The sequence below is a fragment of the Cibotium barometz genome, chromosome 7 (assembly GCF_041138505.1).
Source record: "Cibotium barometz isolate CiBa-2024 chromosome 7, ASM4113850v1, whole genome shotgun sequence".
Classification (NCBI taxonomy): domain Eukaryota; kingdom Viridiplantae; phylum Streptophyta; class Polypodiopsida; order Cyatheales; family Cibotiaceae; genus Cibotium; species Cibotium barometz.
The window spans coordinates 5,471,104-5,488,969 of NC_141052.1; the positions used below are offsets into that span (position 1 = coordinate 5,471,104).

At 38.2% G+C, this 17,866-nt stretch overlaps 1 protein-coding gene across 2 annotated transcripts in view; it reads right to left on the reverse strand.

Annotated features, from left to right (window-relative positions):
* Positions 1–3,120: 3,120 nt before the first annotated feature.
* Positions 3,121–17,866, reverse strand: part of LOC147636617 (auxin efflux carrier component 2-like) — a 37,911-nt gene continuing 23,165 nt past the window's right edge. For both annotated transcript variants that reach the window (XR_015266119.1, XM_086799817.1), the window contains exons 5-6: positions 3,566–3,637; positions 3,121–3,436 (exon numbers count right to left, since the gene is read on the reverse strand). Coding sequence is in view for 1 of the 2 variants with exons in the window: in XM_086799817.1 (XP_086655943.1) it covers positions 3,362–3,436; positions 3,566–3,637 (147 nt within the window). In the remaining variant the exon portion in view is untranslated. The remainder of the gene's footprint in view (positions 3,437–3,565; positions 3,638–17,866) is intronic.

Below are 17,866 nucleotides of genomic sequence, written 5' to 3' on the forward strand. Positions count from 1 at the left end.
TCCAAGGGCGTGTATTTGATATACTGCCATAGCAGCTCCACCAAATTTGTTGTGTTAACATTTCCATAGTTGAAATGGTATCCAAATTTTGACCATCATTTTCTCCACATACAATTTTGTCCACACCAACCGTTTTGTAACATAACGGGGATGACATTGTTTTGGATTGAATACTACTGTAGAAGTAGTTGATATCTTCCCTCAAAATCATCCTCCGTTTTAACGGAATGCGTTAGGTTTGACAAAAAGTATGTATATCATCTCTCATCTCCTTTGGAACTTGAATTTACAAACAATGTTTACATAATTCACAAAGCTATAAATATAAAGTGCAATCTAGGTGGGTAATAAAATAATCTTGTGACTATGCAATGGATTGGTTTTACCTATGGAAGAAGATTATTGACCCAAGCCTTCTTAGTATGGAACCAACATATCAAGACATGATATGCAATTTAAAACAGAGTTCCATTCTCTTGAAATTCCCATCAATATGGATCTTAATTCACCACCTTGAGTATAGCCTCTAATTCTTGTTGTGACTTGCCAATAACAAGTGCGGTAGGACGAACATGACCCATTCCTCCAGAGAGAACAATCCACAATGTCAACTCCAAGGCAATGACTTCATGGTGGGCTCCCATATCACATGTGCACAACATGAACCAAATTAGTATGCTAATACCAAGTTGGTTTAGTAGCATTGCAACATATAAGGGTAACCCAAATGTGTTTGTCTTGAAAGTGCTATCTATGGACCATGAGTTTTTTTTTATAGAAAAGTAAAACCATTTCTAACATCTAATCATGTTGCAAAACCAAGATGACTGGCCTATATTTGGCATCCTTTGCACTTGTATTATAGGGTTGGCAATACAACACCTACATAACAACAATGTGTGATATACCCCAATGCAACACATATGGTAGAGATCTCCAAAGTAATGTGAAGTTTAGAATACACTACCTTTTGTTGTTTCAATGCTAAGGCCTCCATGTACATCGACTCCCAATCATCTTTTGAAACCTTACCTGCTGCATCATGTTGGTGCACTCAAATAATTATTCTTACTAATCTAACAATATTTACTCAATAAACTAATGATCATTCTTAATTATCTAAGCATATTTAGTCATAAACAAAGAGCAAGAAAGTACCTTTCGTGCGAATTCGATATGACAATGAAGAAAACTTTTTAGGAATCATGAAGAACCTATAGACAACGTAGTCAAGAATAGATGCTCTCTGCATGTGATATCATTCTTTGGATAAGGACATTTTTGCAACATGGTTAGAGCTTAGATCCAATAAGATGATAGATTGATCTTTTCTCCCCCACTTTTTGCAATGTATTGTCTAGATAATGATTGTGTGTGTGTGTGTGTGTGTATGCACGCGTGCATGAGAGAGAGAGAGAGAGAGAGAGAGAGAGAGAGGGGCTACAATGTCAATGGTCTTTTTTTTGTTTTTTTTTGTTGCCATCCCAAAATTACTATGGGTCGAGATTACTTATTGGCAGCTAGTATTATTGTAGCTCTAGTGATGTTTAGTAAACATCATTTAAGGAGATATGGACACTCTTTTCAATTTTTTCAAAATTGTATGCAGCACATTCAATTCTCCTCATTTTCCCGAAAAGATTTGCCGGCCGGAGATCCGCCTTCCGACAAGATCAACGCCCCTTGTGTCGAAATGTGGCCCCCCAACCTTCTCCACCCTCGATCCCTCTGGAGGCTGCCCGGGCCATATAGAGAGGATAGAGATGAGGGTTTGCCTTGGCAACAAGCAACAACGGACAGCCCGGTGTGCAAGCTCTCTACAATCAGCTTGGAACAGCGAAACGCAGTCCTCGGGATTCACGCACTCGGGCAAAGTTGAGCAAAACAATGTTTATGGGGTTGTGTGCTACGACGTCAACTTAGTGTATAGTTGATGTAGGTTGAAAAATATAACCTACCCGGCTCTTCTGGTCCCTACTGTGCTGTGCATTTCAAGTTTCTTGACTAAGGATTTTTGCTGATATTCCAGGCTGCACGCCCACAAGGCATCGTTCCGTTTGTCTTTGCAAGGGAATACAGTTTGCACCCAGATATTCTCAGCAGCACACTGCTTTTTTAGTTGAAAAATATAGGTTTCTTAGTGCGGCCGGTGTGCAGTGGGCTTGCCCGTGCGCTTGTGGATGTGGGTAAGTGTGCCAGCCTTCTAACAACTCATTGTTTTGCAGAGTTGTTTTTGGCATGCTTGTTGCCCACTGTGTTGCTGGGGCTATAGCAAAGATGGACGCGAGAATGTGTGTGTTTTACTAGCGGCCAAGGTAGGTATGTGCAAACATGATATAGCAGGAGCAACGCTAATTCTCTGTTTCCATGCTAGTCCTGTCATTCATTTCGAGGGCAATACTCACAGAGTCTCAGTGTTAACAAATTTGAACTAAAATCAGTGTGTGAAATGGGAATCCCTGCTATATTTCAGGCCAGAATGAAGGCCACCACTTCAAGTTAAGCAAGTGTTCCAATTCGGATTATTACATAAACATATTCACAGAGGCAGAGCATGTCTATTCTTTAAACTTGAAGATTGCTGACAAACTTGTAAATCTAGCACGTTTTCTTAGGAAACATAAATTCACCATATTCCATTTGCAACTAGAAGTTAGTTATCGTAGGAATATTGATGTTTGCCATTTTCTTTAGCGGGGTGTTATCGTCATTGGCTGAGAGTATTGATGGTGCCATTCTCTTTAGTGATGTCGTTGAGGGGGTTGTCTTTGGCTACGCTTGGTGTAGAGGCGAGGATTGGAATTGCTATTTTACCCAAAAGCTAGTTGAGACTATAATTGATGGTTTGCCATTCTTTCTAGTGATGTTGAGGTGGTCTCCTTTGGGAACCAGCTGCTAGGTGGGGCAGATGTAGAGGACAAGAAGGAAACAACGCACAGATAGAATTATAGAAGAGACAACAGTATTCATATATTCCAGAAAATATACATGTTAGTCACTCTATGTACATATACATGGGCTAGGCAATGGCGGCGAGGTGTCTATGATGAATGTGAATGTGTCTGTGATTGGGTTGGCCTTGGACGACTGGTCTCTTCTGCTCTTGACATTTCTTCCCACATTCTTTCCTCTGCTTGCCTACTGGCCTCCTGTTCTTGCCTTCGGGCCTCCAGCTCAACTTGTCTCCTAGATTCCACCCATTCATCCACCTCAGTTGTGCACTTCTCAAATTCGTCAATAGCAGCTTGGTGGGCTTGAACTTCCCTTTAGTATTGTTCTTCTTGGTGACGCCTACTCTCTTCGGCTTCCCTTGCAAAATCTCCTACCCGTCTTATCTCTTCTTCTGCACGATCATGCACCTCTAAATAATTATTTGTACAGCTTTTATCCTGAATTGTTTAACATGCAATTGAGTATATTTGCACAGATTAAGTTCCTGTACGTAAAGGAAAATGTTTTGTTAGAAACCTCATAGAGCTCTATGTTAGGTGATGGAGACGTAGATTATAAACCTCATAGAGCTCTACGTTAGGTGATGGAGATGTAGATTATAAACATCACTTACATCAGGAATATCTAGGTGCAAATTGTATTCCCTTGCAAAGACAAACGGAACGATGCCTTGTGGGAGTGTAGCCTGGAATATCAGCAAAAATCCTTAGTCAAGAAATTTGAAATGCACAACACAGTAGGGACAAAAAGAGCCGGGTTGGTCAAGTATCTTATATTTTTCTACTTACATCAAGTATACTAAGTATAGACAACACTAACACATTGGCTCAAACTCTGAATGGTCTCTTTACTCAATGCAAGAGAACGCAGACACAAACTTGCTATTAACATAGATCAGGTCTATTCATCTTGGAGAAGTATTCATCACCGAGCATTGTTGGACAAAGATGAGGCAAATAGACTACGACTAAAGGGAAGAAAGAACATTGATTTGTGGGTGGATTGAAGTATTTATCCCAATGATCCTTCAACTGGTAGACCTCCTCCATTTGTAAATGTTCATGACTTGATTAGATTTGTTGGAGATGGTGGTCTGCTTGGTTACTGTATGAAGTTATATTCTGCATCTTCTGTGTGCTCAGTCCAAATGCATCAACTGAAAGAATCTTTTTTAACATCTCAGAAAACTATTTCAGAGCTTTATGATAATATTAGAGAGCTAGAAGCTGTAAACCACTCCTTGAAAGAGAAACTAGTAAACTTGAAAGAAACCCTAGGAGGATTCAAAGAGAGGAAGAGAACTTTAAAGAATATAAGTGAGTTGTCTGAAAGTAGTGGGGCTAAAAAGAGGAGACTCAACCTTGCAAAGAAATGTGTCTCTCACATTTCAAGTATTAATATCCATCGAAATGAGGAGAGAATCAAGCTTCTCATTGAAACCTCATATGAACAAGGCAGACCTTGTTAGAATTCTTCAATCTCCAGAGAATACAAATTTGAGAGATCTTACTCTCAAAGAGTTGGTAAGAGACTTAAGGACCATTGTGAAACTAGATGAAATAGTAGAGACTTGTGACACTGTGGGTATTAGTCAAGGTTACCAAGCTCTTTCTGGATTATGGTTCCAAAATCTTAGATGCAAGAGAATAAGGGCTTTTGGTTTACCAAGATGCCTTTCAGTTTCTACTGCTAGGATTGCTATGAATGAGAAAATTTCGAGTATTTTTGGAGAGTACATACGAGAGAGAGAGAGAGAGAGAGAGAGAGAGAGAGAGAGAGAGCACTCAAATGATGACGAGAACAAAAATAGACCTGTTTTGGTGGGAATATTTATACAATAACACTGAGAATGATGACTAAAAAGTACTTCTGACATGATTTAAGGAATGTTAGCATTTATTGTGGCCCGTCTCTTAAATGCACCAAAAGTACCTCTGAACGGTCAAATTTGGAGGTCTCATTCTGCTACAACCTCAGTTAATTAGTGTTTTAATCAAAACCTTAAAGGGTCCTTTTTTTCGTTTTTGGCCCTAATGTCAAAACAAAGAATTTCATTATCTAATTGATCAATATGCTATACTATACATTATTTAAAGATAATACACATCACACTATCACGATGATAGAGGAATGCTTAATTTAAAGAAGTGGCGAAAAAAGAAAGATGAGCTTTGCTTGGGAGAGAGAGAGCGGATGGTTCTCTTTGTATTTGTTTAAAGGAGCCATTTAAGTTAAGTATTATATGTATTGAGGAGTGGGAAAGCATTGTTAAAGCTGCACGCTGTGTCAAAGGCACAAGAGAACACAAAAGTGCAAACGCCACGCTTGAAGTGATCAAGTCAACATGGTGCACTAACATCAGAAGGCATGGAATACCCTCATCTTACATCAAGAAGTTTATTAACACATGTACATGTAATCATTGAAAGAATCAACAACTCCCTTTAATTAGGCATCACAAATGGGATCTAAACAAGGAGCCACATATGCTATACACACAAATACGGCTAACGTGGATATGCAATTGAAGACTATAATGATAGAGCATATGGTGAGACTAGTCATGGTGCATTCATTAAAAAAGCACCACCCATCCAAGGCTATGGTTGACTATAGAGGAGATGGAGCTGAACAAAGTGGAAAAATAAAGACGTTACGTACAACAAAGAAATGTGGATGCACTTTCAAAGTGCAAGTGGAATACATCGACGGCATGGATGAAGTGTGCATTTTCATTAATCCAATCCATATAGGACATGAACCAGGCAAACGAAGTGACTTATATCACTTGCTAGTTCAAAGTTTGCAATGATGCTAATAGTTTTTACCCTAAAATCACTTCTTGCAAGTATCGTAACTTGCAAGATGAAGAGCGATCATTCTCTTTGATTCTTCCAGATGCAAATGAAATTCATAACATTTTTGCATCTCAAGTAAAGGCCTTGCTTATGTATACACAACACATGTTGACTGAGTTATTGTTACGTTAATTCTCTTTAAACTTCCCAACAATTAAATTTTTTACAAAGTTTTAGTGTCTGATATATCCTATTTATATAGTGATTGAAGTCGTGTGGTGCCTCTACTAACTACAGTATGTGTGCCAATAAATAAGGAGATAACTTCAATGTATACAAAACATGTCAATATCTTTGGTTTTTGACTCTGTTGTGAAAGTAATCTCGCGAACCCAAGATTACATTCACAACCTCAGATTACTTTTCATGCCGCCGCGTAGATACCTATATGCAATTTAGGTCTCTTCTATGAAAAGTAATCTCGGGATGTGAAAGTAATCTCGGATTCCCAAGATTACTTTTCATAATAGACCTACATGGAGTTTAGGTCTCTCTTGTGAAAGGTAATCTCAGGCTGTGAACGTAATCTCGGGTCCCCGAGATTACTTTCACAAGAGAGTCAAAAAGAAAAGATATTGACATGTTTTGCATGCATTGAAGTTCTCTTTATTTATTGGCACACATACTGTAGTTAGCACCCAAGATTACTTTCATAGCAAAGATTATTATTATAGCAGAGTCAATAGTGTCCTTAAATATAATAAGCATCCACTTTAATATTAAAATAGAGAGAACGTCCTTCTCTTAAGCACAATTCTTTTTGCAATCATAGAGAGAACATCCTCTTATGCAAAATATTCTCTTGATTGCACTTTGGTCTCTATGCAATCCATTGGCACGTTGAATGTGTCCATTGTTGTAGAATGCCACAAGGGCCCAATGACATATCATCAACTTCAAGGGATGTCACGATGCAAGATTACTCAACAGCCCACTCACATCAACAATCTAGGTGGGTGATAAAATAAGCTTGACTATGAAATGGATTAGTTCTACCTATGGAAGAATATTCTCGACCCAAGCCTTCTTAGTATGGAACGAACATAGCAAGACTTGACATGACATGCAATCATCTCTGCTCTAAAAGTAATCTCGAGTTTCCAAGATTACTTTCACAGCATAGACCTTAACTACACTGTGAAAAGTTATGAAAGTAATCTCGAAAACTTGAGATTACTTTCACAGCGCAAGATTACTTTTCACAACCGAGACCTTAATTGCATGTAGGTCTCTGCTGTGAAAAGAAATCTTGGGCTGTGAAAGTAATCTTGGATTCTCGAGATTACTTTCACAATCCGAGATTACTTTTCACAGCATAGACACAAAAGCTTGGGAGATTCCTTGTCCAAGGATTTGATATTATTAAGGAATGACAACAAAAGCTTGGGAGAAGGATTTGCCTCTTGATCATAGCAAATTGTAAAATTTTATCAACAAGACCAAGACGACCAAGATGAAAGACCATTGAACTATTTTGAATAAGTATACTACAAGGACCTTACACCTAATGTATTCCAAATATTGTTTGCAAGTATACTTGATAGCATGATTTCCTTATCTTCTTGGTCCTGTAATAGTGAAAACTATAATGATAAATATGGTAGATGTTTTAAAGCATTAAACATAGTACATGTTTCAAGGAGAGGAGAATCGACGATATCATCTTATGCTACCCAAGCTCATGAAATGTAGAGATTTTAAACAAGCTTTGACATCAAAATGCTTATGGAAAAATATAAAACTAAAAAACACAACCATAACTTACTTTTGACAAGATTACAAGAGCCATAACTGCCAAAACCATTCAAAGCCAATGTATTGAACTATCCAAGGGCAGTAAATATTGAATCAACCATATATAGAATCATATAGAACCTTAAAGCCACCACATCATCTAGTGGTGTATGGTCGTCTTATACAAAAAGATATAAAACCCATAGCGTTGACATCGTGTAGTGGTATACAACCATCTCATACAAAAAGATATAAAACCCAAAGTGTTGACATCGTCTAGTGGTATACAACCATCTCATACAAAAGATATAGAATCTCAATGATTGTCTCATAGAAAAAACTCTCATACAAACAAATATTCAATCCCAAAGTGGCTAGGTAGTCTCCCACAAAGATATAAAGAATCCACAAGCACCCACATCATCTAGCGACGTATAACCGTCTCATACAAAAAGATGGAATACCCCAAAGCTTTTCCATCATCTACTTCTGCGTTGTCGTCTCCAACACGCAAGTATGGATCTAGGCTTGGAGGTCACTCTATATCTACATGTGAAAACTAAGGTTTTGAAAGCTGAATACAACATATCAACAAGATAAATGAAATGATAAATTAACCATGCAACTAAAGAACATAGAGATGCAAGATTATATCTAATTTCTAAGCTTGGAATGTTATAATATATCCTCGATCAAAAACTACATAGTAGCCATAACATAATAGCCGCAATCGTACGGTAAACATATATCCACTATCATGACCTGACACAATGTATCCAAATCCAAAAGCTCACTCTGTACCACAAGATAAGAACTGTGGCATGTTAAAAATGCAAGCACCCTCGAATAATAACATAACCTCTATCTAAACAAGCTCATAGAGTTATTTCTATATACAACATATACAGTAAAATATTAAAAGTAAATTTACACATGTAAACAGGCGGCAAGTAGTCTGACAAACAGTGCACAGACAAGGAATCAGAAAACAAGATTACACTTTGATTTTAGGCAACCCATTGACATGTTGAATGTGTCTATTGAAGAATGCATAAGGACCGAATGAGATATGTATAATTACACTTATCACAAATGATTCTAATCCACAAATGAAGTTAGCAACATTTCAGTTTTACAATTCACAAGTGGGTTTACCTATCAATGATTAGAAAAAAGGTGAATATCTTCCAAGATCTGGTGTCCCAAAGAAATTTTAAAGTGACATATCATCAATTTCAAGGGACATAAAAAACAACCATAAGCTGTCCACGAACCACACATAATTTATCACATTATTTGGCAATGTGTACTTCATCCACCTATATAAAACTTCTTTAATATTACAACACATACATAAACATGTTTCTTAAAAAGAGACACTGCAAAAAAACTAAAGGTAATCCAAAAAGGACGATCACCTCTAGTTTTTTTGCAGTCTCTCTTTTTAAGAAACATGTTTGTGTGTGTCATAATATTAAAGAAGTTTTATATAGATGGATGGAGTACACATTGCCAAATAATGTGATAGATCACACGTGGTTCGTGAATAGTTTATGATTGTCCTCTACGTCCCTTGAAAGTTAATAATATATAACTTCAAAATTTCCTTGGGACACCAAATCTTAAAAGCTATATATTCACCTTTTTCCTAATCATTGATAGGTAAGACCACTTATGAATTGTAAAACTAAAATATTACTAACTTCATTTGTAAATTGAAATTACTTATAATATACGTAATTATACATATCTCATTGAACCCTTGTGGCATTCTACAACAGACATATTCAATATGTCAATGGACTGCCTAGAACCAAAGTGCAATCTTATTTTTTGATTCCTTGTATATGCACTGCTTGTGAAACTACTTGCTACCTATTTACAGGTGTAAATCTACTTTCAATATTTTAATGTAGATGTTGTATAAAGAAATAACTCCACGAGCTTGTTAAGATGGAGGTTATGTTATTATTGCTAGGTGCTTGCATTTTTAGCACGCCATAGTTCTCATCCTATGGTACGGAGTGAGATTTTGGATTTAGATATGTTGTATTCAGCTTTCAAAACCTTAGTTTTCACATATGCATGTAGAGCGCATGAAGTATGACCTCCAAGCCTAGATCCAAACTTCACATTGGAGATGACCATGCGACAGTAGATGATGGAAAAGCTTTAGGGTTTTACATCTTTTTGTATGAGACAGTCATACATCGCTAGATGATGTGGGTGCTTGTGTGTTCTTTATATCTTTGTAGAAGACTGCCTAGCCACGTTGGGATTGTATATCTTTTTGTATGAGATAGTTTTTTGTATGAGACGATTATTGAGATTCTATATCTTTGTATGAGATGGTTATATACCACTAGACGATGCCAACACTCTGGGTTTTATATCTTTTTGTATGAGAACCATACACCATTAGATGATGTTGTAGCTTTAAGTTTCTACATCTTTTTGCATATATATATAGTTGATTCAATATTTACCACCCTTGGATAGTTCAATACATTGACTTTGAATGATTTTGATAGTCATGGCTCTTGTAATCTTCTCAAAAGCAAGTTATGGTTGCGTTTTTTAGTTTCATATTTTCCCATAGTATTTTGATATCAAAGTCTGTTTAAAATCTCTACATTTCATGAGCTTAGGTAGCCTAGGATGATATCGTCGATTCTCCTCTCTTTGAAACATGTACTATGTTTAATGTTTTAAAACATCTATCACATTTATCATTATAGTTTCCACTACAAGACCAAGTAGATGAAGAAATCATGCTACCAAGTATACTTGTAAACAATATTTGGAATACATTAGGTGTAAGGTCCTTGCAATACACCTATTCAAAATAGTTCAGTGCTTTTTCATCTTTGTCTTATTAATAAAATTTTACAATTTGCTTTGATCAAGAGACAAATCCTTCTTCCAAGCTTTTGTTTTTATTCCTTATCAAATCCTTGTGTGCAAGAAATCTCCCAAGCTTTTGTGTCTATGTTGTGAAAAGCAATCTCAGACTGAAAGTAATCTTGAGAACCCGAGATTACTTTCATAGCCTGAGATTACTTTTCACAGCAAAGACCTGCATTCAATTTAGGTCTCTGCTACTGTGAAACGTAATCTTAGGCTATGAAAGTAATCTCAAGTTCTTGAGATTAATTTCACGGCTTTCCACAGTGTAGTTAAGGTCTCTGTTATTGTGAAAGTAATCTCGGGCTATGAAAGTAATCTTGAAAACCCAAGATTACTTTCACAGTAGAGATGATTACATATCATGTCTTGTTATGTTCGTTCCATACTAAGAAGACTTGGGTCGAGAATATTCTTCCATAGGTAGAACTAATCAATTTCATATTCAAGCTTATTTTATTACCTACCTAGATTGCCCTACGCCGTTGATCTGAGTGGGCCGTTGAGTAATCTCGTGCCATGACGTCCCTTGAAGTTAATGATATGTCATTGGGTCCTTGTGGCATTCTACAACAACGGACACATTCAACATGTCAATGGACTGCCTAGAGACCAATGTGAAATCAAGTGAAGTTCTCTCTATACGATTGCAAAAGGAATTGTGCTTAAGAGAAGGATGTTCTCTCTATCTTTGTATTAAAGTGGATACTAATTATGTTTATTGAGCACACTATTAACTTTGCTTTAATAATCATCTAGACTGTTATGAAAGTAATCTTGGGTGCCAACTATAGTATGTGTGCCAATAAATAAAGAGACAACTTCAATGCATGCAAAACATGTCAACATCTTGTCTTTTGGACTCTCCTCTGAAAGTAATCTCGAGAACCCAAGATTACGTTCACAGCCCAAGATTACTTTTCACAGGAGAGACCTAAACTGCATGTAGGTCTCTACTGTGAAAAGTAATCCTACTTTTCATATAAGAGACCTAAATTGCATATAGGTCTCTGAAGTGGAAAGTAATCTAAGATTGTGAATGTAATCTCGAGTTCCCAAGATTACTTTCATAGGATAGTCAAAAAGCAAAGATATTGACTTGTTTTACATACACTGAAGTTCTCTTTATTTATTGACACATATTGTAGTTAGCACACGCACCACACCACTTCAAAATGACTACATAAATAGGACATATAAGACCCTAAAACTTTATAAACACTTTAATTGTTCGGAAGTGTAAAGGGAGTTAACGTAATAATAATTCAATTAACATGTGTTGTGTATACATAAGCAATATCCTTACTTGAGATGCAAAAATGTTATGAATTTCATTTGCATCTAGAAGAATCAAAGAGAATGACCGCTCTTCATCTTGCAAGTTACCATACTTGCAAGAAGTGATTTTAGAGTAAAAACTATTAGCATCATTGCAAACTTTGACCTCCTTGCCAATGAGACTCGCGTGTACTTCGGTAGAGTCATGTCTCTTGCTCAAAGGTAGCAAGGCATGATAAATATGACATAAGATAGTGGTTGTTGGATCCACCAACAATGTTTTGGTACAACAATGTGGACACCAAATTTGAGGCCTTCTCTCAGAACATACACGATGTCAACCACGTTGACACTTCTTTTTAAGAATGCCAGTTTGATGTGTTGGCTTATTAGGTTTGTAAGTGGAACCTTGTGCACCCATCTCTATTGGTAATACGAGATTTGGTTGTGCTTTCCCATGCCCAAGTCAAGTTTGGGTTACATTTGCTTGGATTTGCCACACATTTTCTCGAGATCTTGTATACATTGAAATACCTCCTCTTTAAGTCTTGTCTTATTGCACATGTCATTCATTGGAGGAGACACCATCTCATGGACATTGTCTATTATTGGAAGAATAGCATGCAAATAAGAAAATATGGCATAACTATCAATCGGATGCCATAAAGGTACTTGCATTCACTAATCCAATCTGGACAATCACAATAGTTACTTTGCATACTGACATGGTATCATTGAATTCATGTGGAGCTACTTTGTATCTTAAATAATAATATCATTTCATTCACAATCTGCAAAGAAGATGGATTAACTTCATATCAGCGTAGAATCTTCTCTCCTTCAAGCAATTTTAAAGTGTGCTTTTTATTCTTTGATGCTAAACCGACCAGAATTAGATATCACACAAGAATAATAGAACAAGATTAGAAACTTCTATCATTGGCAGGCTACACAAAAATAAGTCAAAAATATATACCTATTTCTTGCTTTTTCTTAAAGAAACCAAGTAAGGTTCCACCCATGTGACTGCCAACCTTTGAATCCTTCATAAGTACATGCATTCAATCCAAAATGGATCAATTTATACTAGCTTCCAAGAGCGTGTATTTGATATATTTTCATAGCCGCTGCACCAAATTTGTTGTGTCAACACTTCCATAGTTGGAAAGATGTCCAAACTTTGGCCATCATTTTCTTCACATATAATTTTGTCCACATCAACCGTTTGTAACATAATGAATGACATTGTTTTGGATCGAATACTTCTGTAAGTAGTTGATACCTTCCCTCAAAATCATCCTCCATAATGGAATGCATAAGGTTTGACATTGAAATATATATATCATCTCTCATCTCCTTTGGAACCGGAATTTACAAACAATGTTTACATAATTCACAAAGCTATAAATATAAAGGGCAATCTAGGTGGGTAATAAAATAATCTTGACTATGAAATGGATTAGTGCTACTCGTGGAAGAAAATTCTCGACCCAAGCCTTCTTAGTATGAAACCAACATAGCAAGACATGACATACAATCTAAAATGGAGTTCCATTCTCTTGAAATTCCCATCAATATGGATCTTCATTCACCACCTTGCGTATAGCCCCTAATTTTGTTATGACTTATCAAGAACAAGTGCAATAGGACGAACATGAACCACTCTAGAGAGAACAATCCACAATGTCAACTCCAAGGCAATGACTTCATGGTGGGCTTTCACATCACATGTGCACAACATGAACCAAATTAGTATGCAAATACCAAGTTGGTTTGGTAGCACTGCAACATATAAGGGTAACCCAAATGCGTTTGTCTTGAGAGTGCTATCTATGGCCCATGAGTTCTTTTAGAGAAATATAAAGCCATTTCTAAAATCCAATCATCTTGCAAAACCAAGATAAATGGCCTATATTTGGCATCCTTTGCACTTGGATTATAGGGTTGACAATACAACACCCACATAACAACAATGTGTGATATACCTCAATGCAACACATATGGTAGATATCTCCAAGGTACTCTAAAGTTTAGAATAGTACAACACCATGTTAGATAATTTGGGAAAAATTCCATTCCCATTTGAAAAATGAGAGCATGGTGAACTTGTCCAAAAGTTTGTCAAAACCCCCTCATGTGACATATCATCGGAAAGATCTTGAAGAGTAGAATCTAAATCTATGATCTCCGACAAATTTGGAGTTAGTATGTTTAAGATATGTCCAAAACGAAATAGAGTAATTGATTCCCAAAATGTGAGATTTTTCCCAAATTACATAATATTGACTTATACACTACTTTTTGCTACTATTTCAATGTTGAAGCCTCCATGTACATTGACTCCCAATCATCTTTTGAAACCTTACATGCATCATGTTGGTGCACTCAATTGTTTATGACTAAATATCTAATAATATTTAGTCATAAACAAAGAACAAGAAAGTAGCTTCAGTGCGAATTTGATATGACAATGAAGAAAACTTAGGAATCATAAAGAAACTACAAATAGCACAATCAAGAACAGATGCTCTTTCCGTGTGATATCGTTCTTTAGATAAGGACATTTTTGCAACATGGCGAGAGCTTCCCACATCAAATAAATCTTCCGTGCAACATTCTATAATAGATGGGTGAAATGGCAAGTGATATAAGTCACTTCTTGTGCCTGGTTCATGTCCTGTATGACCTCCACCTCCTCTATGACACATATAGTCAACCATATCCTTGGATGGGTGGTGCCTCTTTGATGAACGCACCATAACTGGTCTCACCATATGCTCTATCATTATATTCTTCAATTGTATGTCCACATCAACCCTATTTGTATGTATAGCATATAATGGCACCTTGTTTAGATCCCATTTGTGAAACGTAATTAAAGGGAGTTGTTGATTCTTGCTACGACATGTATTAATAAGCTCCTTGATGTAAGATGAGGGTATTCCATGCCTTCTGATGTCAGTGCACCAGCGTGGCATTTGCACTTTTGTGTTCTCTTGTGCCCTTGACATAGTGCACAGCTTTCACAATGCTTTTCCACTCCTCAATACATGCAATCTTTAACTTAAATGGCCCCTTCAAACAAATACAAAAAGAACCATCCTCTCTAGAGGGCGGTAGCTACCTGACTCCAGGTGGCCGTCAAGGTGATGGGCATGGGCGGGCTATGCTCTGGAAAAAGTCTGCAAGCCACCAAAGGTGTGTGTAGGGATGAGAGGGGAAAAGAGTCTTTTTGACCCTTTATAGGAAGGTGTGTAACACCACTTTTATGCATGCGAAATTATGGGCTGCCATGTGTCAGCCGAGAAGGAGGAGCTTCATTCCAACAAAGAGACAGTGGACCGAGAGATCATGAGTGTATTTGTGATATGTATGGCACTTAGACGTCAAGAAGAGTTGCTCAACGATGCATGAAGGAATGAATTGGCTTCAACATTTTCTCATTGATCCAGGAAGGCGAGTAAAGGACCAAAGGCCTGGTTAAGTTGACAAGCACATACGTATTTAGAGGGCGGTAGCTACCTGACTCCAGGTGGCCATCGAGGTGATGGGCATGGGCGGGCTATGCTCTCGAAAAAGTTTGCAAGCCTCCCTGGAATCCCATCCTAAAAAGGGCTGGTATAGCTCTCGCTCTAGGTGGGAAAGGAAAGCTCGTTTCTTGTGCCTCGTAAGACGGCGGAAGATCTGTGCTTGTCGCTGAGTGGTGGATCCCAAATCAACCTCACTCTGTAGTCTAGCTCTCACCTCATGACATTCATCATCATACCATCTATTTTGGGGCATACTCCCCAATGGTGGTCTCCTCATCCCCAATGAGTGAGGAAAAGCAGTTGGCTGCAGAAAAGTGGAGTGAGTCTGCAAGCTACCTAGTGAGCTCCTCTAGTGATACATGAGGGTCTGTCGTGGCTAGAGACTGAAAAATCTCCGAGGTATAGACATGGGCAGTGAAATGGTATTTGGGTACCATGTACCACCCCGGTATGAGGCTGAGTGGTATAGTGACCATCCATAGTGAAGGAGATTCTATGCATGATTTGCAGCTACTCCAATCGGGCGAGGTGAAACAGTAAGTCCCTGGATGCAGGGTATGAGCGATAAAGGGGCTAGAACATAGTCTACCGTGCTAATGCCTTTCACACTGTCCATCTCCTGCCCGTGCCCGTGCCCACCTACTTGTTGTCCAGAGGGAAAAACACAGGGTCGTAACATACCTCCCTCTTGAAAAATAGCAAGCGTCCTCGATTGCACTCAATAACACAGTAAGTATCCAAAAGATTCCCCATATGACCAAAGCAATGCCCCTCCAGTGCATCTAGGTGATGAAACAATCATCCTGAACAATAAGGCCATACCATCACATCGAAGTGACAAACAACTCTTCCTTGTTCCTTCAGAACCTGCAGCAAAAGTCTAAAACCAAGTGGAAACACGTTACCTGTGTTAGCCAAAAACAAAACTATGCATCATTCTACATATAACAAACATATGCATGACACATATATGCATTTGCAAACAATATGCTCCTCAAGATGCTCTACCTACTCCAAAATAACAGTCTCGGGGCTGCTCGCAAGCCTTACACCCATGATATTCTGTAGGACCCACGATTGATGGTGCAACATGAGCATATGAAAGCACTCAATGCATCCAAACAGTACATCCACCAAGTACTTCCCACATATGTCTCATGGCTATCCCGCAGGAGTCACACTCAGTGATGCATCCATGAACATAATAAAGTACTTGATGTATCATACCAATATACATGCATCTCATCCTGACACATCCAGAGTATTATCCATGTATCCCCAAGGATACCAAGATCCAATGGCACCAGAATACAGTAATACCTCAAAAAAGTGTATAAATACATGCACAAATAGAGTTCAATCCATATATGAACCAAACCAACTCTAGGACTGCTCGCAAGACTTATGCCCTCCATGTAGTCTCGAAGTGTTAACTCGGGTTGCTGCAGACTTTGAGCTAAACCAAACCATGTCGTTCCAAAGGAGATCAACTCCAGAAATAGCATCATCTCATGTGACTAGTACACAATATCATAGAAGTCCCATAAGCAGATGTACTCTCAGCCTCAGTACCTCGAGTGAATACAAAGATGTCACTAAGCGACTCCTAGATGAAAAACTGAGCCTGTCTGTAACAAGGGAGCGGAGGTGCTACCCCCCTCTTGAGCATCAAGCAATGCTCCAGACCCATGCTCTACTGAAACTGAATGAGCTGTAGCAAGAGTCGGCTCCAACTCAAAGGCATTAAGATAAAGCTACAATACCTCAGGTGAATCTACTAAGCCACCCTCCTCCATCCACTTCGCATCCATCGGTGAATAGTTCTTTAAACTTCACAACATAGCAACGGGAAACTTTACCTTGTACCTTTCTTTCCTTATGTGCCAGTATCTGCTCAGGAATAAGAACCTTATGAAGTTCCTCCACTTCCAACTAAGCCTCATCTGATACATCCACAGGCACCCAAAACCTGCTTGCACTCCACCCAAGTGGTAAGCACAAGTCCCCAATGAAGCATGGTAGATCACCACTGCTAAACATAGAAAGAAACTGTCTTCCGAACCCATGAAGGCTCCGTGAGTGAAGATACCACCTGTGACAAAGTGTCGAAAGCCATAGCCTTCAATCCATCTTTTGCACCATAACACTTGACCTGCTTTTTGTTCCTGGTTGACTACTTCCTATCCTTGGTGTCTTTTCTCCTGAGCTTCATCTTTAGCGTTTGCTCTTCACCTCATACAGGCAAAGACACACAATCCTGCACTGCCTCCTGCACTTCCTTTTCACTTTCCTCATGTAGAAGCTTTTGATGTGACTCTCATGAAACGACCACGGGCTCGCCTCCTTGAGAAAGTCGACAATATCCCGGCAATAATGGAACCATGAAACCGGCCTTCAGAAATCTGACGGACAGTGAAACAAACACTCGCACATAAAACACTTCATCACCCATGGAAACCTGGAAAAGGAAACAAACAGGGGGAGCCAAAGTGCTCCTGCAAAAGTACAAGGACACCGATTGGCCCCAAAACATAGTGGCACCCCTTGCGGTATTTCTTTACTTGATCAAATATGAGTACAAAGTACAACTTGTCGAATCCTCTACCAATA